At 46.6% G+C, this 24,565-nt stretch overlaps 1 protein-coding gene across 1 annotated transcript in view; it reads left to right on the forward strand.

Moving 5' to 3' along the window:
- The window catches only part of LOC125942730 (serine/threonine-protein kinase haspin homolog), an 89,496-nt gene that overhangs the window by 59,326 nt on the left and 5,605 nt on the right, over positions 1-24,565 (forward strand). Inside the window, exons 3-5 of the mRNA XM_049660996.1 lie at positions 20,880-20,942; positions 22,529-22,626; positions 23,835-23,905. Coding sequence (XP_049516953.1) covers positions 20,880-20,942; positions 22,529-22,626; positions 23,835-23,905 — 232 coding nt within the window. The remainder of the gene's footprint in view (positions 1-20,879; positions 20,943-22,528; positions 22,627-23,834; positions 23,906-24,565) is intronic.

Below are 24,565 nucleotides of genomic sequence, written 5' to 3' on the forward strand. Positions count from 1 at the left end.
AGGATGGTCTTGTATGACCGTCTAGAGTTGTCATAAATATCGTTCTCTCTCGAAGATAGCTGGCTATCCACTGATGCATACGGCCACCAATGCCATATTCTTCAAGGGCATTTAAAATTGCATCATGTAGAACATTGTCAAATGCACCCTTGATATCCAGAAAGACAGCAGCCGTCAATCGACGGCGACGTTTCTGATGTTCAACAGTCGTTACTAGATCAATAACGCTGTCGATTGACGACCTACCCTTTCGGAAACCTGTCATCGCGTCTGGATATATTACGCTTCTCTAAAAACCATTCTAGGCGCATCAAAACCATCCGTTCCATGGTTTTTCCTATACAACTGGCAAGCGCCACTGGTCTGTAGGAAAGCATATCATGGGGTGACTTGCCTGGCTTCAATAATGCAACGATCTTGCTTGTCTTCCAATGTGCAGGCACAGTTCCCGAGGCCCAAGAGAGATTATATAAAGCCAGAAGCTCTTCAGTCGCTCGAGGTCCCAGATGGCGTAGGGTAGAATAGGTAATGCCATCAGGCCCTGGCGCACTTGAGTGTATTGAAGAAGAGAGCGCAGCACGTAGCTCTTGTAGCGTGAATGGAAGGTCGAGACGATCCTCCACTGTTGGGGGAGCGCACCTGAACAGCGTAGATACCACTGTTGTAGAGCCGGAGAGATGTAAGCAGAAATCTTCCGCGATTTTCTCACTGCGCATCTGATTGATAGCCAGAGCTCGGAAGGGACGTCGTCGTTGTTGCATGGAATGGACATACGCATGACCGAGGAGACGATAATGGAGGGTTTGGCTGGTTACGAACAGAACCCAGAGATTCTTGGGATCAGAAGAATCGGCCGATACAATGGTCGTCATCACCTTCGCGAAAGCAGTGGTGCCGCGTACGCTCGTGTGTTTCGCCGTGATCATGAAGTGCTTCCTATTCAAGCAACGCTACGAAGTGTGCTATCGGTGCAGCGAACTGGGCCACAGATCGGACGTTTGCAACAGTCCAGAAGCCAAGTACCGCGGATGTGGTATGTCATCACCGCCGGAGGACCACCAGTGTGTGCCAAAGTGTCGTTTGTGCGGCAAAGAACATTTGACTGGAGATACGAAGTGTACTATGTTCTTTCGCACACCACATATTGTCAAGAAACGACAGTGGGAGACGAAGCTTGCAGCGGAACCAGAAGAAGAGAAAGCGCCGAAAACAGCGCTGCAGCAACAACAACAGGTGCGATGCAGCCGTCATGACGGTGCTCGCGAGATATCCAAGAGCACGCCGAGGGACCTGCTCGGCATCGTTCCCCAGGCTTACACCGTCGACGCGAGAAGAGGCTTCTTCTCGTCCCGAGCAACAGTCCAAGAGCTCACAGAAGAGTGCACCACCGAATTCACAGGTGGGTTGGGTGGACAAGGGCTCTCAGGATTCCGCAATGGTAAAGGCTCTCAAAGAACATAACAGGCTCATGCAGGATCAGATAAGAACCATGCAGACGCAATACAACAACATGCAGGAGCAAAACAGAGAGCTCCGAGAGCAGATAACTTTGCTAAATAAGCGCATAGATGAGGGAGCGCAGAAGGGCGAGAAAGAGGTATCACAATCGGTGTCGGAAACACCACGTGCAGATCCTCCTCCTAAAAAGAAACGGGTGAAGGATGTGGAAACAGCAAACAACTACGAGCAACGTTTCGATAAAATTGAACAAGACATGAAGCTGATTCATGGTATGATTCAGCAGATGAATGAGCAAATGAGGGCTGAGGCCGCGAACAGAGACGGGCAATGGCAATGGCTATGCCAGGAAATTCAGAAGTTTAAAGATGGTCCAGCACCGTAACACAATCTGGCAGTGGAACTGTAGGGGTTTCTCGCGCAAACGAGCCGTTCTTCAGTCGTTCCTGACCAACGGGGATAAGCCGGAAGTCATAGCGTTACAGGAATGTGGAAAGAACGGGAAGCTTGCTAGCTATAAATCGTATGCGGGACGATGGGACAATACTCAGGTTGTCACTCCGGTCAAACGCAACGTCACAGTGTTGCAGCACTGAGACGGGGTCGATGCAGATGGATCACGTACTGATCGAGCTGTTCCCTCGTAAGCGGAAGGATAATTTTTTTTTTTGTATTAAACGTGTACAGCTCCCCTAGGCAAAGGCGTAACTGTGGTTTTGACGATCTCTTCGCCAAAGTCAGGATGATCGCGAAGGGCAGCCCCCTCCTCGTAGTGGGTGACTTCAACGCTCATCACCCCGCGTGGGGATACAGGTTTGTGCAGGTTAAAGGGAAAGATTTATGGAACAGCATACAGCAGAACGGTCTGACTCTTTTGACGGATCCCTTGAGACCAACTAGACAGGGTAACGGTGTCTCGCAAGACACCACGCCGGACCTCACTCTGGTTGCAGGCACGATCTCGGCTACGTGGTGCAAGGCGGGTGAAGATCTGGGTTGCAACCACAGAATAATTGAGATAGTCATAGAGGACGGTCCTTCAGTAGCTCGCACGAAGAAGCTAGAAACTGTGAATTGGCATGCTTTCAGGGAGAGTCGGTCCGGCCAGGATGGCATAGAAGACATAGATGAATGGAGCAGGGGAGTTATTCAATCGGTCCACGATGCAACTGAGGAAATCGAGGCGGATGAGAACCAGGAACGTGTTGACAGACACATGATAAACCTGTGGCGCAAAAAGCAAGAGCTCAACTTGAGGCTCGCGCAGAAAAGAGGCGATAGAAATCTCCGCAGGCAGTTGGCTGCGTTGAATAAGGAGATAGAATAATACGCTTTGACCCTTACCAAGCAGAACTGGAGCAGCATTTGTCACCAAATGGACCACAAGATTGGTAGTGCAAGGACCTGGCATCTGCTGCGGCACTTGCTAGACCCGGACAAATCCAAGCTAGAGGCTAGGCAGCAGCTACAAAAGCTCATTTACAAATACGAAGGAACGACCGATGAGATCATTGCCGAGGTCAGGGATAGATATCTCAGCTGTGCGGGGTCTGGGTCCCTGCCCGAGTATTCGGATTTGGAGAACGCAGATCTTGACAGCCCGATCACGGTAGGTGAGGGCAGTGCCGAGATAAACTGTCTGAGGACGAAGACGGCTGCAGGGCCGGATCGTATAAGTAATAAGACGCTCAGAAATCTGGTCGATGCGTCGGTCAGAAATCTGACAGCGTACATGCAGGACTGTTGGGACAGAGGGCAGCTTCCGCCGGCGTGAAAGGATGCCAACCTCGTCTTCATTCCAAAGCCTGGAAAGAAACATAGTTTTGAACATCTAAGGCTCATTTCACTTACTTCGTGCGTGGGCAAATTAATGGAACATTTTATTCAGAGCAGGCTGAATAGGTTTCTGGAAGATCAGGGACTGTACCCCGACACCATGATTGGTTTTAGGTCTCATCTATCGGCATGCGACGTCATGCTCCAGCTCAAAAAACAGGTGATAGACAACAAAGCGGTAGACACCAGGGTAGTCGTGGGATTAGATGTTTCTAAAGCATTCGATAATGTGAAGCATTCGGCCATATTGGAGAGTTTTGGAGCTCTCAATGTGGGCCCGAAGACTTACAATTATGTAAATGATTTTCTTACGAATAGAACGGCAACGATCAGCTTGGGAGGGCAGTCATTGGAAGGTATTAAACTGGGAAGCAAGAGTACGCCGCAGGGATCAGTTCTGTCGCCCACCTTGCTTAACGTCGCGATGATGGGTCTCCCCGGGAAGCTGGCAGGCATGGAAGGACTGAACCATACGCTCTACGCGGACGATCTGACGCTATGGATGAGCAGAGGCAGTGACGGGCACGTAGAGGAGACGCTGCAGAGGGCAATCAAAGCTATATCGGGGAATATCTGGAGCCGATTGGCCTCAGGTGCTCGGCGGAGAATTCGGAGGTCCTTTTCCTAACATCTCAGGCGCGGCGACGGGGAAGGGGACATTACCCGGGGCCCGGCATCCTGCTGAGGGTAAACGGTAACATTATTCGCACCGTCGACAGTATCAGGGTCTTGGGTTTGCGGATTCAAGCGAACGGCAAAAACGCCGAGACGATCCAACAACTGGAAGCGAGTACCAGCCAGACGTGCTGATTACTCAAGCGAATAGCAAACAAACACGCGGGTATGAAGGAAGCGAACCTCCTAAGGTTACTGCAATCTTTCGTAATTAGCAGGGTCGTATATGTAGCCCCCTACCTGAAATTCACCAAAGCAGAGAAAGACAAGGTCGAGATCATTATTAGGAAGGGGATCAAGACGGCTCTCGGTCTTCCCCCGAATACATCAACGAACAAAATCTTAAGTTTAGGGGTGTCCAACACCTTAGACGAGCTCATTGAAGCAGCGACAGTATCGCAATATTAGAGACTGCTGCGCACTCAGACTGGTAGAAGGATCCTGGAGCGGCTGGGGTTCGAGCCCCAGGCATGTTCCAAGCAGACAGGCAAAGTCCCACCGCGAGTCGGGGACAGGCTGAGAATACTTCCGTTGCCCAAGAATATGCACCCGGTGCATCACGAGGGCAGTCGAAGGGACAGAGCTGAGGTGCTGCAGAAAAGACTGGAAGGCAGGCAGGATGTGATATACACGGACGCGGCCGAATACAAGCAAGGAAAAGTATACGCAGCCGTAATACACGCAAAAACGGAGGCCCTGCCTCGTGCTGCAGCGTCAGACATTTAGGAGCAACGGAGGCGGAAGAGGTCGCCATTGCGCTGGCTTTGACTCAAAAGAATGTGATAGTTATTGTTAGTGATTCAAAATCTTCAATCGGAAATTTTGATGCGGGCAGGATCTCCGCCGCAGCTATACACATATTAGTCGTCGGACAGCCCCCGGCAGAGCAGGTTTTACTAATCTGGACACCGGCACACCAGGGTTTGCGAGGGAACGAGAAGGCGCACGCGCTGGCCCGAGGTCTCACTATCCGGGATTCCAGCGCTGTCTCGACAACACCCCCAAGCGAGGAACCCCTGCAGACGACTGACGAACTGAACACTTTTCAAGAAATTTTTAACCATTATAAGCTGGGGCGTAAGACTACCAGAGAGCGGATAAGAACCTTACCAAAAGCGAGGAAGTTATGTGGAGGAAGCTGCAAAGGCGGGCATTTCCGAACCCACAACTGTTGAGTAAATGGCATCCCTCGGTGTGTAGCCCTTGGTGTATGCATTGTGATGGTATAGCGGACTTAGTCCACATGGTTTGGACCTTTCCTAACTTTGATGAGCCAGATAGATTCAGAGAATCCAGGGAGTCCTTGCTACCCAACGAAGAAGAAAATACTCAACAGCAAGTCATCGGTCTCGCCCTGACCGCCGCCGCGTCCCGAGGGATCCCGGTCGACGGTTAGGGAGGATGAGTGTGGGTTTAGGCTGAAGCCTCTACCCAGTCATCTATTTGACGGGTGCAAATAAAGTCACTTCTCTCTTTCTCTCTCTCTCTCTCTCTCTCTCTCTCTCGCAATCGCTTTCGCACCCAGTTATCCTAAAGTCCCTATATGTTCCAAAGGCAGCGCAAACTATTGTTGGAAATAGGAAAGGAGAATTTCCTTCCCGCCCTCTACCCCTCTCCAGACTTCTTCGCCGTTTTCCGCTCTCCCATTGGACGAGGCTTGACACGTGACGAATAACCCGCGTGGCTTTCGTTATCGCGGGACAATGGCACCATTTGTGAGCGTAGAAACACCGGGACACATGTGCGCCGTGCGTGAGCGTAGGCTTTTTACATTTTTGAACACGCGGTCGGCTGCAGTATGATGCCGACTTGCTGTGCTGTTGGATGTTCAAATAGCATTGCCAAGGGGGGCAACCTTTTTGCGGTTCCTCGTGGCAAACGAAACCTTAAACGGCGAGCGACATGGCTCCACAGTATGCGACTGGCTTCAAAAATGTCTGGTAGCAGGAGTATTCCAATGAGGGACGACGCTACAAACGTGCAATAATTTTGTTTCAAGTTTTCACTCTAATAATGTGCAAGTATGTAATGTGCAATGATTGCTGTATTGCAGTGTCTTTATCTTATTATCTATATATCAGGAATTCATAAAGGTGAAGTTGTCTTTGTGCAATGCTGACGTTATATGCAATAATTGTTTTGTTTGATTGTTTCGTCTTATTATGAATATATTTGTGTTGTGAAAGAGTGCCTTTGGCTTTATGTATACGCTTGCAAATGCGCGAAGATGCAATGTGCAACGATTGCATTGTTTCAAAGAAATGAAGCGGGTGGTAGCAGCCGCGCGCTTCGCTCCCTAATGGCGGCCTACAGTGAGGGGCGAGGAGGAAACGGCGCGGAGAGGGGGAGTTTGCGCTACCTTTGAAAAATACAGGGACCTTAAGTGATCCTGTTTGAGAGCGCTGCTTTCTTATGTAAGTCAAGGTCCCTGTATTTTCAAAGGTAGCGCAAACTCCCCCTCGACGCGCCGTTTCCTCCTCGCCCCTCACGGTAGGCCGCCATTAGGGAGCGAAGCGCGCGGCTGCTACCTTCATTCCGTATCGCATGCGGCGCGTTGAAGCGCTTGCTTGAAACACGACGGTTCTGGGCGCATTTTCACAAGGCTGTTCGTACGTAAAATATCTACGTAAGATAAGTAGTACCTTCTATTGTTAGTAAAATCTGCGTCGCTCAGACGAGGAAAACGAAAGGTAGAAGAACTTAACCGCAATCCCAAGCAGTCTTTACTACTGCTGATTGTTTCTCGGAATCGAATGGTGTTCTGTTCACCTGAGGCATTTACGAAAACAAATAGCTACATCAAAGTATGCACACACAACACGGCGGAGACATTTATGTGCTAAATACCCTAAACGGTTTTTTTTTTTTTTTCAAAACGCATCCGCGCGCTTTTCTTTCCCCCTCAGTTATATGCATTGGTTCCCGGAGGTGTGCGCGCGCTTTCGGCGTTTTGATCTTTAATTGGCGACTCTTCCATTATGCTCCTTTATGAGAAGTCATGCTGGTATTCATGCGGACAGGCCACCAATGGAAACTGAACCTGGCAACGTTCAACACGCGCACCCTCTCAAGTGAGGCTAGCTTAGCAGGACTATTTGAGGAATTATCAGGCATTGCCTGGGATATTATTGGCCTTAGTGAGGTTAGAAGAACTGGTGAGGCTTACGTAGTGCTAACTAACGGCCACGTCCTCTGCTACTGAGGTCTTCCAGATAAGAGAGAATCCGGGGTAGGATTTCTAGTTCATAACAACATAGCGGGCAACATCGATGAATTCTACAGCATTAGTGAGAGGGTAGCAGTCGTCGTAATAAAGCTGAATAGGAGGTACAAAATGAAGGTAGTACAACCCTACGCCCCAACTTCCAATCACGATGATGAAGATATAGAACAGTTATATGAAGATGTCGAATTATCAATGAGAAAGGTGCAAACTCAGTATACAGTGGTCATGGGCGACTTCAATGCAAAAGTGGGCAAAAAGCAGGTTGGTGAGGAAGTAAATGGCAACTACGGCATCGATTCTAGGAATGCAAGAGGAGAGATGTTGGTAGAATTCGCGGAAAGGAATAGGCTCCAAATAATGAATACATTCTTCAGGAAGCGCAGCAACAGGAAGTGGACCTGGAAAAGCCCTAATGGAGAAACAAGGAATGAAATAGATTTCATACTCTCTGCCGATCCAAGCATAGTGAAGAATGTAGAAGTGTTAGGTAAGGTAAAGTGCAGTGACCATAGCATATGCTGTTGATCAGTTTTGACAGTTCAGCGAATTCTATCTGATCTCTTGAGTTGGACACTTTCATGTTTTGTCGTCTCTTTATTAGGTCCTTTGTTTCTTGGGAAAGCTTCCCTACTGGTTGCCTTGGTGCCTTACCTCCCACTTCAATTGCTGCTTCTGAGATCAGCCTAGTCTATCTAGGCTAGGATCTAGGATTTTTTTGAATTTGAAGAGAGAAAGAGTGAAATTAGTCAAGAGGAAACAGGCCAACCTAGACACCGTAAGGGTGAAAGCAGACCAATTCAGGCTGGTGCTCGCAAACAAATAGGCAGCTTTAGAACAGGAAGATGAAGATAACATAGAGGTAATGAATGAAACCGTAACTAGGTTGATCTCAGAAGCAGCAATTGAAGTGGGAGGTAAGGCACCAAGGCAACCAGTAGGGAAGCTTTCCCAAGAAACAAAGGACCTAATAAAAAAACGACAAAACATGAAAGTGTCCAACTCAAGAGATCAGATAGAATTCGCTGAACTGTCAAAACTGATCAACAAGAAGAAAGTAAGGGATATTCGATATTATAACGTTGGAAAGATTGAGGAAGCCGTAAAATATGGACGCAGCATGAAATCAGTAAGAAAGCTTGGCATAGGACAAGGCAAGATGTATGCACTGAAAGATAAGCATGGTAATATCATCAGCAATTTCGATGACATAGTAAAAGCACCGGAAGAATTCTATACTGACCTGTAGAGTTCCCAAAACAGTCAAGGTACTTTCGTTCGAAATAGGGATCAACCGGATACAGAAGCTCCTTCTATAACTAGCGATGAAGTTAGAAGGGCCTTGAAAGACATGACCAGGGGAAAAGCTGCTGGAGAAGATGGAATAACAGTAGATTTAATCAAATATGGAGGAGATATCTTGCTTGAAAAGCTTGCGGCCCTTTATACGCAGTGTCTCACAACTTCAAGTGTACCAGAGAGCTGGAAGAACGCGAACATTATACTTATCCATAAGAAGGGAGACGTTAAAGAATTGAAGATTTACACACCCATTAGCTTGCTTTCAGTATTATATAAAATAGTCACCAAGATAATTTCCAATAGAATCAGGGCAACACTTGACTTCAGCCAACCAAGAGAACAGGCTGGCTTCAGGAAGGGATATTCTACGATGGATCACATCCATGTCATCAATCAGGTAATCGAGAAATCTGCGGAGTACAATCCACCTCTCTCTATGGCTTTCATAGATTATGAAAAGGCATTTGATTCAGTAGATATACCAGCAGTCATAGCGGCATTGCGTAATCAAGGAGTACAGGAAGCATACGTGAATATCTTAGCAAATATCTAGAAGGATTCCACAGCTACTTTGGTTCTCCACAAGAAAAGTAGAAAGTTACCTATCAAGAAAGGGGTCAGGCAAGGAGACACAATCTCTCCAATGCTATTCACTGCATGCTTAGAAGAAGTATTTAAGCTCTTAGACTGGGAAGGCTTAGGAGTCAGGATCGACGGCGAATATCTCAGCAACCTTCGGTTTGCAGATGGCATTGTCCTAATCAGCAACAATGGAGACGAATTACAACAAATGATCGAGGACCTTAATCGAGAAAGCGTAAGAATTGAGTTGAAGATGAATATGCAGAAGACAAAGATAATGTTAAATAGTCTGGCAAGAGAACAAGAATTCAGGATCGCCAGTCAGCCTCTAGAGTCTGTAAAGGAGTACGTTTATCTAGGTCAATTACTCACAGGGGACCCTGATCATGAGAAATAAATTTACAGAAGAATAAAATTGGGTTAGAGTGCATACGGCAGGCATTGCAAATCCTGACTGGGAGCTTAACACTCTCGTTCAAAAGAAAAGTGTACAATCATTGCATTCTACCGGTGCTAACATATGGGGCAGAAACTTGGTGGTTAAAAAAGAAGCTCGAGAACAAGTTAAGGATCGCACAAAGAGCGATGCAACGAAAAATCTTAGGAGTAACGTTAAGAGACAGGAAGAGAGCGGTGTGGATCAGAGAACAAACGGGGATAGACGATATTCTAGTTGACATTAAGCGGAAGAAATGGAGCTGGGCAGGCAATGTAATGCGTAGGATGGATAACCGGTGGACCATTAGGGTTACAGAATGGATACCAAGAGAAGGGAAGCGCAGTCGAGGACGGCAGAAAACCAGGTGGGATGATGAAGTTAGGAAATTCGCAGGCGCAAGTTGGAATACGCTAGCGCAAGACAGGGGTAATTGGAGATCGCAGGGAGAGGCCTTCGTCCTGCAGTGGACGTAAATATAGGCTGATGATGATGATGCTGGTATTCATATTGCCAAAATGCGCCCTTTTGTTCGCCGCAGAGCATAAACCGGGACTTTGTTTTTCATTACTCAGTCGTTGGCTGATGGTGAACTCGCGAACGCACCCACCTTCCCGCGTTCATCAATAACTGGGTGAGAACAGCGATCAGAACCACCCTCAGTAATGATGCCTCCAAATGCCAAGAACTTTTTAATATTTTCAATGAACACACATTTACACATAGTTGAAACAAATAAACCAATTTGCATTTTGAAAAAAAAAACACCGTTGAGGGTATTTAGCACATAAATGTCTCCGCCGTGTTGTGTGTGCATAGTTTGATGTAGCTATTTGTATTCGTAAATGCGTCAGGTGAACAGAACACCATTCGATTCCGAGAAACAATCAAATAATTCGTTCACAAGTTTCCAAATATGATAACGCATTAAACAATTCAATCATTGCACATTGCATCTTCGCGCATTTGTAAGCGTATACATAAAGACAAAAGGCACTCTTTCACAACACAAATATATTCATAATAAGACGAAACATTCAAACAAAACAATTATTGCATATAACGTCAGCATTGCACAAAGGCAACTTCACCTTTATGAATTCCTGATATATAGATAATAAGATAAAGACACTGCAACACAGCAATCATTGCACATTACATACTTGCACATTATTAGAGTGAAAATTATTGCACGTTTTGTAACGTCGTCCCTCATTGGAATACTCTTGCTACCAGACATTTTCGAAGCCAGTCGCATACTGTGGAGCCATGTCGATCGCCGTTTAAGGTTTCGTTTGCCACGAGGAACCGCAAAAAGGTTGCCCCCCTTGGCAATGCTATTTGAACATCCAACAGCACAGCAAGTCGGCATCGTACTGCAGCCGACCGCGTCTTCAAAAATGTAAAAAGCCTACGCTCACGCACAGCGCACATGTGTCCCGGTGTTTTTACGCTCACTAATGGCGCCGCTTTCACGCGATAACGAAAGCCGCGCGGATTATTCGTCACGTGTCAAGCCTCGTCCAATGGGAAAGCGGAAAATGGCGAAGAAGTCAGGAGAGGGGTAGAGGGCGGGAAGAAAATTCTCCATTCCTATTTGAACAATGGTTTGCGCTACCTTTGGAACATACAGGGACTTTAATTTAAGTGGCTGCGCAATCACGTGGTATTTTTTTAATGTTTCGCGTACTTTTTTTTTTCATCTGAAAGAATTAACCACGATAATTACATCTTGCTAAAAACATCCTAGTCCGCTGTTTCGTATAATAACCTACAATAACCTACAACTTCTAAATCGACGCCTTATCAGTGAATACGCTTAAATAATTAACTGTAGTTATTTATTGCATATCGACGCCAAAAATTACTGGTGGTCTCTCAACTTGAATGTGAACAACACGTACTTAGTTTCGTTCCCGAAAAACAATCCATCCGTTTTTGAAGATTGATCCATGTGAGCAGGAACATCCTATATATGCAATTTCATGAAAACTACCTTTCCAAATACCATCGACTTCATTGTCAAACCCACTGTTCCTTGGTTCATTTCATAATTCTCTCTGGCCTTTTTGGAACTTTTTTATTATTGTTTATTCAAACACAAAACTTAAATTGTGCCCGTCTAACTGCTCAAGCACACGCTTTTTTCGCTCTTCAGGTTGTTTTTATTTGTTTTGTTCATTTCAAGTTTATCCCTGTTAGGCATTTTGCGGACACCATCCAATTCTTGTTCAATCCTCCGGAGTGGCTATCCGCAACTATCTTCGAAGTCATCATCAGTTCATACTTATTACATTGCGGGTATGCGCAATTCACGCTGGGAACCATAACAACGAATATCTCCGACTTACGACTATAATAATTACCGGTTTTGAAGCGAAGCTTGTATTGCCTGACTCGTGTCGCCGTCGATATTGTTGGCGTCGTACGCGAAAATTATCATCATCAGAATTGTTCGAGCGTCGTCGTCTTCTTCCGCAGCTGGCTGCGTTGCCGCTTGTCATTCCAGCGTAGAATTTCACTTCACTTCTCTCGTCGTAATGGTTACGCGTTTACGTGGGTATGAGCCACTCATTGTCTTACCGTAACGGACAGATTTAATTTTGAAGCAATTTAATTTCGAAGAATCGCAAGCGGCAATGGCGGGCGAATGCTGCTAACCACGCCGACGAGCAAACTAGAGACATCGAACGCAAGCGATCAATCATTTCTGCTTCGATAATTTCGCTAGTTAATCTTCCTCGTGCTCTTCCCACGATGGGAAGTACTTCCCATCGATGGAACTTGCGAAATTATCGAAGCAGAAATGATTGATAGGCTCGGGGATAACTGTATTTCACAACCATCAATTGCCCTTTCCCGCAAAGAGTTAGCTTACCTGCGTAATGGTGTGTAAGTTATTTTTGTAAACGGCGCATGTATGATGATGTATGCGAAAAAGTTCTATATATGCGTGGGTCGTTTTCTCGAAATAAATATTCTTGCAAGTTAGCGCCTGTGTGTGTCACCTATGCCTTCGTCCTTGTCTTTTCACGCGCTATAAGCCTCACGATGTCATACCAACAAGCCCAAATCACTGAATTAAATTACACCAACATTTTGAAGCGCCGCAAGGTTTATTCGATACGTCCGCGTCCACCGAAAACGCGCTGAAAGTCAAAAAACTGGTAATGGTCGTGTGACTCCTGCGCATCATCTCACGTGTAAAACACACCGTGAGCGAGTAGAATAATGGAATCTGATGGCCTAGATTTCTTGTTAGTTACAACCATATTTTACGTGGAAAGACGCAGACAAGAGATATGTGCAGATCTGTTGCGTTCGTTGAAGATAAGTGTGGTACCACATGGGGAACCCAGTTTTAATGGGTTGCAAACATGGTGAGACTGTCAAAAAATTTTTCCTAGCCTGAATCAAGTTAGCAGATTCACAGCTAGGCTGCCCCCAAACGGGGGCGTTTATGTTGAATGACCGCTAGGAACTTCTTAAGCAGGACTTGTTAACACCCGTGCGTTAATTCTCTCAGGAACTGCGCCTCTGCGCAACAGCCACGACTCCCCGGCAGCACAATCATTCGGAATAACAGTCCTCACTTGCATCGGTCCCTCACCTTTGAGACTACAATGGTTCTGTTACGCGTTACATTCGAGCGGAAACGACTAGTTGTTGTGTGCGGTCACACAAACAACGCGCACAACTGTTGTCCACTGCGGCGGCGTTTTGCCCGCGTTCGCACCGAACGCGCGCGGCGTTGGTAACATGTTTATGAAGAACGTGCCAACCTTTGCCGTACACCCTATGGCGGTGTACCGTAGCGACCATAACGTCATGGTCCCTGTGGTCACTTATTAAATGCAAACCATAGGGTCATATAAATTTCTCATTCTTTATAGTTCAAATAACCAATGACAACATGACATCTTAATAGTCATAATTGGAAATACATAATTCCCACCATAGTACAGCTTCGCTGGTCTTCCATCTCCACCCCAGTGGAAGGTCTGACAGTTTATTTCTTTTTTTTTTTTTTTTTTCAATGGTGCGGTGACGAAGAGGGGGGGGGGGGGGGGGGGGGGGGGGGGGGAGCGCAATCATCACATGCTGTCGCTTGGCTCTCGAAGTGAAGAGGACGACAATATGCCTCCGCCTCGCGCTAGACCGAGCTCGCGCTAGTTTAGAACGGACCAGCGCTGCTGGAGGTTGGTAGGCTCGCCGCTGTCAACGCACACCCAAGCTAATATAAGTCCTGCTTGCCTGTTTCAGTGGACACTGCAACACAGTCCTCGGATCGCATACTGCAGATAGCACTGCCGTCGTCTCTGTCCCTACAAGTGCCACGTCGACTTTCACAGGGGTCGACCTGAGTGAGGACTACCATCCGTACTCCTACTCCGACGGCGTCAGGCTCGCACCGGACGTCAGTCCTGTGCCTCTCCCAAGTGAGTAGCCGTTTCGACGGGCGTGTTTACAACGGTCTAGTCGCGGTTTATTTCGCGAACGAACGGTTTGCGCTGCCGTTTGATCATTGATCAAAAACGGCGCTGCCGTTTTTGATCAATGGTGGGAGAACTAGGAAAGGCTGAGCCTGGAGCCAATTTTTCGTCGAACCCATTTAGTGGTATTTTAACAGCGGAGCTGTTTAAGCCGAGCGTAATGTGTCAACCTCGAACAGAAAATGAGGGCCGATCCTGGTGGTAGTGCAGAAAGGGTCCAAACGCAATGGCACGCACCCATGTGAACTAGCGAAGATGAGCCTGCCTAAGCCTAGCTAAGCATGGTTGAGACTACTTAAGTTTAGTCAGTCATCGATAGCCAATGGATAGCCAATCAGTAGATAATTGATTTATAAGTTCCGGAAAAAATTCTGGGGATGACTTGGTAGTGCTTAACCTAGCCCAAAGGCGTGGCCAATACCTTGCGATAGCCAATTGATAGCCAATATTAGCTAATTAATAATCGATAAATAATCAATAAATTCCTTGAAATATTCTGGGGATGACTTGGTAGTGCTTAGCCTAGCCCAAATACGTGTCTAATAGCTTGCGGTAGCCAATCGACAGCCAGTCAATACCTAATCGATAATCGATAAATAATCAATAAATTCCGGGAAAATGCTGGGGACGACTTGGTAGTGCTTAGCCTAGCCCAAATACGTGGCCAATACCTTGCGATAGCCAATCGATAGCCAATCAATACCTAATCGACAATCAATCAATAATCAATAAATTCGCGAAAAGCATAACCCGTAAGGTCATGACCACCTATACATGCCGATCAGCTCCGCTGTTTCTTCAGCTTTGCGCCACTAGTGCAACCTACGCTAATTTTGGGGGGGCAGCCTGGTGTGATCGCGCTGTCCACATTTGCCTGAAATCGGTTGCGCTGGCGCTCAAAAGCGCGGTGCCGCTACGCCACAGCCCTCCAGTCTGTACTTAAGCGCATCTACCCTTTTCTTTAAAACCCCGCCGCGGTGACTCAATGGCCATCGAGTTCTGCGATTCGAGGTCGCGGGTTCGATTACCAGCCACGGCTGCCGCATTCTCGCGTAGACGCAATGCAAGAGCACTCGTGAGTTTAGATTAAGATGCACGGTAAATAACCCCAGGTGGCCAACATTATTCCGTAGGCCTCCACTACGAGGTTTCTCAAAACCCGCCGTGGAGTCTCGGGACCTTTAGGCCCGCAATATTATTTAATTTTGACTCGAAAAAGCTAGCATAGGTGCCAGACAGACCGCTCACACTTTTGTAGGGAAGCCTAAGGCGGTGCCGATGGGGCCGTAGGTGTTGCCGCAAGGCAGTGCGTCGCGAGATTCCACGCCAAGAGGAAAGCTCGTTAGGTTGGGTCTAATGGCATGAAGACAGCTGTGGTAACATACCAAACGAGAGCTAATGATTGAATAAACGCCCACGCCCCACTTACTGGTAATTCGCAACATTGTTTCTCTAAGTAGCAAACGCCTGCAGCCTATATTTACAAGTCGTAGATAGTGACTGCGAGAACGTCAATGGCACGTACCCGCAGAACGTAGACAAATATCCAGAAGAAGAAAGTTCTGCTCCTATAAGACGCGAAGAGCGATGCTTCAATGAGAATTGTTTATTCAGCCCATAGTCCGGAGCTTTTGTTTTCAGATTGTCATTGCCTACAAGCCACGTGATCCTGAAGAAGAGAGATGTGGCTTTGGGGGAATTGAGCCAATCGTTCAGAGAGGTGGGATGCAGTGCTCTGTATTGGTACCGGCTTGTAAACTGGTACGAGGCATTCTCACAAGGTGTCTGTAAATGCTAAGTACGTCCCTGCAGTAACGGCAGGCTATAGAAAGGGGGGGTCTCATGGCATGGTACAGGGGTGCATTGCAGGTGGAAGGATGGATGCTATGAGCGGCCATCCGTCCACGGCACCAAGCTCTTTTTCTTATTTTGTCTGTCTTATTGATCTTTATTTACAGACAAAACATTGCCCATGTTGATGATCATGATGATTTACTGGCATCCCCTCTGAAACCGGCGGTGACAAATACCCACCTGGCCTGCTTGATTTAATCAGTCTCCCAGTGCTACTTTAGAGAGACATCTAGCTTTCACATCCTCCGTCTTTAATTTCGGGACGACAAAAAACTAGCAAGAGCGCTCGTCTGATCAGTGTCTGTCGCATATACGCTCCTTAAAACATGTCTCGCGCTCTTTCTATGATAATGGCTTGTGGTGCGAGTGCTTTATTGGTGCCTCGGCGTCGCAGCGATCATCCACCGGTCGGTCACCAAGACCATTCGGCGCTGGCGCACCAGAGGCGCCGCCGTAGTCTCTCCGCTTTTGACGGAGCGCTCTTCTGGTGAGCCCTTGGTGGACGTTCGGTGAGGAGCGGTTCCGCCCCCCCCCCCCCCCCCCCCCTGTCGGCACGACGCAGCTGGCTGCAGCAGCTCAGCTTAGGGAGCATCGTCATCATCAAGCCCAGGGTACTGCGCTGCATAATACCACTCCGAGAAAAGAAAAAAAAAATGTGCTGCGTTGTCCAGCCGCTAACGTCATTCGCTTTCGAAGGTATGCGATGTGCTAACCTGCGCTGTTTGGAAAGTAATGAACAGTTCAGTGCTGACTGTTTTGTTTTAACTTCAAACTCCGGCATTCGTTTGTTTTGTAAGTTGGGCTTAATACTGAACCGCAAAAATGTTTTCTATTTTTCCTTCTTTTTTTTTTTTCTCCTACAGTCTCCGACTGTTGCCCCTAAAGAAAATAAATTAATATAATAATAATATTAATAAACCTCATGCGTATGCGTTAAAGCTGATAACTTGGCGGTGAAGCTCCGTGTTTGTATGTTGTAACGTTTTTAAAAATTTTCACGTCCCACATACTTGTAGGCTCACATTCTGAAAGAACTGGGTACAAAGAGTATGCGTGGCGTTTCTGGCGGTTCACGCTCCCTGCACAAACTGCAGTTCAATATTTAGACGCATGTCCACACTGACGCATTCGCGGTGTATCTCGCACCACGAACTACGCTGCTGTGACGAATACACTGCTTACATTGTTGCCTGTGTGCATGCAGGAAGACCGCATCTACACAAATGACTGACGCAACTCCATGGACTCCGCTCCTGTCATTCTGCACGGAACCCAACCCGATCGACTTCCAACAGATTATTCCAAATAAGTAAGCTCCCGAGACCTATAGATGTCTGCTGGACTTTACCAAACTTTTTCGTCGCTTCGTGCGGCTGTATAACAGCATCTTATAATAGCCTTCCGCTGCCACTTCATACCGCCAGCACCTTCAATGTTGGCACTGATTAGCACCTATACGGCGCTGCACGTAATAAGGAGAGGCAAACTGTGTAGTGCGAGATAGGTGAGAATGTAGCCAGTGAGTCTGTGGCCTGTGTTGCAGCTCCCAGGTGGCAGCCGTCAGCTGCGACGACACTGACGGCGACCTGTTCTGCCTTGGTACTTGCCCAGCCGAGGAGAGGCTGGTGCGCGTGCTCCGTGTGCGCCAACAGGACGTTCAATGGCACACCAACCGACTCACCCTGGCACGGTACGTGCGCCGCGCATGCGCATCGCTGTCCACCGCTTAATCTCGCGGAGATCTATGCCACTGACAGTGCATCCACACGATGGACCGAATTTTCCGTCACCGACAACGTCCCTAAATGACCAAGACTATAGGAACGTCGGTCACGGATTGCCATCCGTCCGCGCCTCGGCTGTGGAAGAAAAGTGAAACACGCACACAACTTGGCAGCCGAAGCCACGACCTCCGCATGACGCGTTCGGTGTTATACCAGTTTAGCTACGGCGACCTGCAGTCCCACCGTCCACTTTCTTGGGATCAGTGGTGCACCCCCTCGAGGAATACAGGCGCATGCATATTTCGCTTAAAATCATTTTAAAAAGAAAGAATTTGCGCATGTCGCTGCTCTTCCTTTGCTCGAATTTCGCGGAAAAATAGCATTTTATGCTCCGGAGCGTTCAATGTAATACTTGCACATTTATTTGCCGGGTTTTCAAGAAGAAAAAATTCGAAGTTGCCTTCGTCTATGGGGAAGCTAGCTGCTGCCTAGACTGCACTAGCATAAACTTGTGCCGTCACCTGTCGGCAAGTGCGGAAAGCAGCTTTTGTGGGAGGGTTGTCGCGTGCTCGAGGAGCGGGCAACCGCGACAACCATCTCGAAACGGCTGCTTTCCACAGCTCCGACAGGCGATGGCACAAGTTTGTGCTACAGCGGTGCCATGACATCCCCCATAAACAAAGACAACTTCGAGTATAGTTTGTAAAAGCCCGGCAAGTAACTGTTCAAGAACAATCCGCACCATAAAATGCGATGTTTCGGCGAAATTTGAAAGATCAAAGCAATGGTAATCGGAAAATTTTTGTCTTCTCTGTTAAGTAACGTATGCACGTCCTCTATGAAGGGGAACAACAAAATCGCTTTTAAGAGACCGTAGTGTCCAACCACACACGTCTCGCATATAAGTGTTCAATGACAACAAATGTTCAACGTTGCCAGATACTTTCTCGGTATTCACATGTCACATTCCAAATCACACGTCACGAGTAATCGTCGCTTAAAAACTAATCAGGTGTTCCCTCTCATATTGCTCACGACGGACATGTGCATTAAATCTTGCTAGGCGAGCAGAGATAGCCGGCGCCATTCACGACTGTGGCGGCGCGTGTGTAACGCCCTTTCAACCGCAGTCATCGCGTAGTCATCAGGAGCAGGCAATTCACGTGCTGGTTCAAATGGTAGAGCATACGGAGGTTGTCGGTTCGCCACTCACCGGCGGAAAGTTGTCTTTTCTTTCCCTTCCCCTTTAAGAACATGAAGCTTATCGCAGATTTAACCCTCGTTCTTAATTCACTGAACATTTCAATTAAACTTCCCTTCCCCAGAGCCTTCCTTGGCTTCGTTGTGTGTTGGCCTCGCAAAACGCCTGATCTCGCACCCCTGGCAATTGGGAAGCTATAATAAACCATCGGAAACAACAGAGGCGTGGCGACTACTTGAGCCCGGAAAGTTTGGTTACAGCGTGTGAACGGCTGAGCAGGCGAGCAAGCGTCCGGAGCTCCACAATGTCGAGCTTGCTTTTTAATGCGACAGTTGATCAAAAGCTGTTCCATTGTGCATACGCTAGTCCTTCATATAACCAGTCTCATTCTGGCCACAGATGCGGCAAACTGGTGTGACATAGTATATGACGTATTCCGTTTCAGCAAAGGCGCGTCTATCTTCACGCGCTATAGGCCATCGCCAGATAAGCGATCTGCGTCCCTATATGCCACTTGTTTTATTATTATTATTATTATTATTATTATTATTATTATTATTATTATTATTATTATTATTATTATTATTATTATTATTATTATTCAAACAGTATTATTTTTTCATCATCTATGACTAATTGCGTTTTCCGCCTTTTCTGGCAGATTTATGGTAGAGGCTGAAATTACCTGCATGAGAAAATGCAATGTTCAGGTAGCTAATTAACGATATTCACTAACGTTTTCAATTATTCCCAATAGTGCACATATTGTAATAGTGAATATGAATTCGAGCTGTAGTGAAGTCACGGCTACTTGCATAAATCTTATGACGTAATTAGGTGACGTAACGTAACCTACACGAACAGGCCGAATTGCGCAATATGCTCCGTGCGAACTAAAACATAAATAAATGACCCCGTATGGAAGCTTGCGTAATTGATCAGTAATCAGCAGTGTCATCTTGTACGCTAAGCTGTTAATAAACTCACCCCTTCATACGAAAGGTCACCGTTCAGAATGATCACAATTAATGTCAGACTGTTTTCTGTCAAGCACGAGAGTTGCACCACTCACTGCACCAACGCTGAAGCCATTCTCCTCCCACCCTCATAGATGGGCAACCATGTAACCTTCTCTACAAAGCCATCCATATTTGCTGCGTAACGCCGGCCCTACAGTGTAGCACGAATGTCCTAGCATTGTGACGTGTCCACTATACAAATTATGGCAAGGACTCGTCATACAGCAAATATGAAACAAAAGCCTGCAATGGCCGGGAAGAAATCAGTCTTATGATTCTGGTGCGAAAACATACGTTGCGCGACGAATACGCGACAACCTCACGACGTCATCAACGGCTCTTGCCCAAAGCTTTGCAAGAACTGTCGGATACGGCATTTTGAAGAGAACTAAGCCGCCGCAGTAGTCCAGTGGCTATGACATTGCACTGCTGAGCTCGAGGTCGCGGGTGCAATCCCAGCTGCTGCGGCCGCGGTCCGTTGGGGGCAGAACGTACAAACACTCGTGTACCGTATATTGGGTGCACGTTAAAGAACCCCGAGTGGTCAAAATTAATCCGGAGCCCCCCTACTATGGCGTGCCTCCTAATCAGATCGTGATTCTGGCACCCAATGCCCCAGAATATTTAAGAATACAAATTAACACGCAGCAGTCCGATACATCGATCACTGCCTACATGTAGCATACAACAATGTTTTGCGAGACCCAAAAGTCATGTCAGCAGCCGTGAAATTTACAAAGTAGTGTCTGCTGTAGCCACACCACGTTTATTAGAACAGCACAATGATGGCCAATCGGGATATCCGGAATAGCAGCGCACCGTAAATGAAGAGGGCTGCCTATCACGAATGGCTATTAGAACAGACGTGATCAAGGCGTCTGAAGAACGAAGCTATGCATGTGTATGTGTTTGTGTGTGTTATACACAAGGCACTGAACATTCTGAAATACAACCGTATTCGTAAAAGCTGGTCGTATACCGTACCAAAACAGTTATATAGAAGCAAATTTTAATCGCATCGTGATCCCTGACTTATCAATATTTCGTAAATTGTTCCTTCCTTCTCTGTTCAACAGCGAGCTTCGCGGCCTCAAGGATAACGCCCAGAACCGGACATCGGCATTCTTCCTGGATGCCAGGTACGAAAGCATGAAGCCTTCACGAAAAAGTTCACATACGAAAAGAGTGGCTGTCGAGATATAACCCAAGCTACAAGTGTACAATTTCTTTAAGGTGCCGGTCGACAGTGCGCCAGTTCGCGCCGCTGCTTATTGGCAATATCCTTCTTACAGGTTTAAGAAACAGCCAATTTCCCATCTAAATAGCAGATTTCCTGATAATAAGAGCCTCTTGTACAAATTGAGCAATCAATCACAACATAGACGATCAAGCTTCCCTCTCTCTCTTCACCCAACTGAATATTTCTGAATTCTTTACGCGGGTGAGGCTTGTCACTTAATGCAGCGCAGTCGAGAAAACCCCATTTCCCATATCGAAAAATCCCGTAAGGACATAAGGGAGTCCCATATAAAAACCCATATATTCTCAGATATGATACGGGGCATGTCCCATATGATCCCCATATGAAACATGTGAAGGCCCCATATAAGAAACCATATGTTCCCAAATATCGTATGGAGCACGATCCATATGGTTATATAAAAGTATGGAACTGACACATATAAAAACGTTTCTTCCCATACATCATATGTTGGCATGCAAAACATGATATGCGGCACTTTCATCCTCTTCGCTCTACTTAAGCTCATGAAAACGCACACGTGAAAGGGGACAGCTTGAATACACTCACGAATAAGTTAACTGTCAGGGCCACATGCATACAGAAACGCCGTCCAAAATTATGAGAGCACAAAACGTCATTCGTTTTTTTTTTTTTTCTGCCAATATACTTATCCGCGAGTGTACGCCTCTGCCGTACTCTTTCACGCGTCGCCTGTTTTACGGAGGTGTGAATATCATGAACCAGCGTTTCCCCGAACCACACGTCGTTTTATAGCAGTTTGCATATCGCTCCTCTTGGTTCAGTTCCCAGTGACATCTACAATGATCGACAATATGAAGGCGCCGTAGTTTTATGAGTTGGGAAATGACTTAAGAATATGCGAACGCAGCGATTTGGCGTGTCGGTTTCATAGACGCGTCCATTTGTATACGCTGCTCTACCATCACGAATGCTGACAGACTCGCGCGACTTTTTGCACTTGAGAAAATGCAAGATCTAGTTATCTACCCAGTCAGCTCGCAGGCTTCAAGAGCTGCGCAGAGTGGCGCTGCCTGTAGGAAAGACAAGAAAAATGGCGGTGTACATTATGTACACGTATACGGTGTGTGGCCTTGAATAAAATTAGTCCACTCGTCGAACAAGAACGATATTGCAGCACACCACGAGTCGGACTAGGCACACCTGCATTGGTCTTCGATGTTCCCTAATGGCCATCTTCAACAAATTTTCAAAAAGGGTTCATGAGTCAACTTATCCCCTATCCGCGCGATGTGACGTCATTGAACTGCACCCGAAGTGCCATTGACTTGTCTCACATGATGATCTGCTTGGACTGCGCTTTCGTGCTACTGCTTCCGACCAGCTGCTAAAGTTTATGATTCATTACCCTGCGCTTAATGCAATGTTTAAAATCGTGTACCATCGGAGATTTAAGTAGCTAGCAGGCTGCGTGTACTAAGCAAGAAAGTGCCTGCTTCGCAGAACCAGCCTTGTCCATGACACGTATCCAAAGTTGCTGTGGGACGCACGACATTCCCTCCGTGAAGGCCCAGTCGCAGGCGACGCCGCACCACCCGAAGGTTTGTGGATGTTTGAATTTGTGCTTAATTCTCAAAACTTGTAAGGAGTACATGGTGTGATGAGGAGGGTAGGAAAAAAGCGGCGTTAAGGCAGCTTGACTGGCCCCATACTTCGGTAAAACCAGGCACTACAGATGATAGCTGATTTCCGTATCTAGCAGAAATAAACTCGGCCAAAGTACACTACACGTTGCATATATACCCATATCAGAGGATCATTGTACAAAAGTAAGCACACGTCACAATATCAACGTAAAAAATAAAAAGAAATGAGAAAAATGCCTTGACAACGCTTCTTGCACCTCACATATGACATCACACAAAATTTTACAGAAGCTACTACAGAGTAAAATGCTTTCCATCCCTTTCTTTCTTTCTTTCTTTCTTTCTTTCTTTCTTTCTTTCTTTCTTTCTTTCTTTCTTTCTTTCTTTCTATTATGACCAAGTGAAAAGACGCGCGTTGCGGCGGTTAGGACACATCAAAACAATGTTATTTTCGGCGTCATAATTGCCGCTTTTGATGACCAGGGAGGCGAACATATAGGCTTTGTAAACTTTCTCAAAAGTGCAAAAATTTTCAAACAAAAGCGTGCGCGATCTACATCTGGGACAAAAACATGAATGCTATAACGGGGGGTGTGTTGTGAAAAGCACAGCAAATACGCATAGCTTTTGTTCCACGTGAAGCTTGTTTGGGCTTAAAGTGACACTAAAGAAAACCGTTCGCCTGTATTGATACGTGGATTTCAATTACGGAATACCGAACAGATCAGCCTTAGCATGAGCTGAGGCTGGACGCGAAAACTGAATATAGTTGGAGGGTAAGGCGACTGCCCCCTCTATTTACCCGCACCACCTCACAGATTTTAACTGCGTTTGATCGCGGCTATACTTGTTCGTTTGTCAAAGATAACGACTCCATTGCACTCCTGAAAGAGCTATGCCGAATCCTAAATTCACGGCCACATTGATGTCACGAGAAATACAAAAAAAAAGGTACAGCTTTCTATTTTCTTCGTTAACGATCTGCGTTAATATGAACCCAAATATGAACGCAAATCAAGGTTGGAAAGAGTACACCGCTCTCGACTGATTTATTGTTTCCTGGTGAGGGAGCTTAGGCGTCTTCGCACGGGCCTCAATTTCATAATTTCATGCGCTTTTTTTCATGCCCATTGAGTCGTGTGCACTCGCTATCTCTTTGCCAGACCTGCAAAAGCGTGAGCACTACCTGGTTACCGAGATGCAGCCTGGCTGGCGTCCGCTGACATCCTACGAGGTGATGACCCTCTTCTGCATGCAGTGGTGACGCGGCACTGAAACTTTCGAGTTAAACGCGCTGGTTATCTATGACGCGGCGACGTTCAGGCAACCGCTAGCTGTTTTCTTCGTACACTATACCTTTTACAGAGCCGCAAATTCTCAGAGTTTATAGGTAACAAATGATCTTTGCCTTAAATAACTCTGATATCTGACCGACTTCGAAGCGAAGCGAAGAAGGCGGAAGCTAACACGTTTTTGTTTAGGCAGGCAACGAGTGGCATACGCCAGGTGAGAAGCTCGTGCTGATAGCAGGACCGAAAATATATGTCCCACTAATGAAATAAGTTACTGACGACCAAATTTAGTTTATCCATCCAAAAACCACTGTGCGATATGTGCGAGGCCCGATTTTGATATCCATCCGAGTAAAATTTACAGGGGCAGACCATTCACATAAATGGCAAGTGTCACGTTACAAAGTTTATTTCAACTTAAGGCGAATACAGCATACGCGTAAACATTATCCGAAACCCAACATTATTGTTTAAAAGTTCCAAACCAGCAACAAATGAGTACGAAAACTCATAGCAACATAATCAATTACTAGAACCAATAGATATCGATTTATAACATAGAATGGGCTTAGATTTTATTAAACAACTGCAAAGATGAAAGA

This window comes from Dermacentor silvarum, chromosome 1, assembly GCF_013339745.2.
Source record: "Dermacentor silvarum isolate Dsil-2018 chromosome 1, BIME_Dsil_1.4, whole genome shotgun sequence".
Lineage (NCBI taxonomy): Eukaryota > Metazoa > Arthropoda > Arachnida > Ixodida > Ixodidae > Dermacentor > Dermacentor silvarum.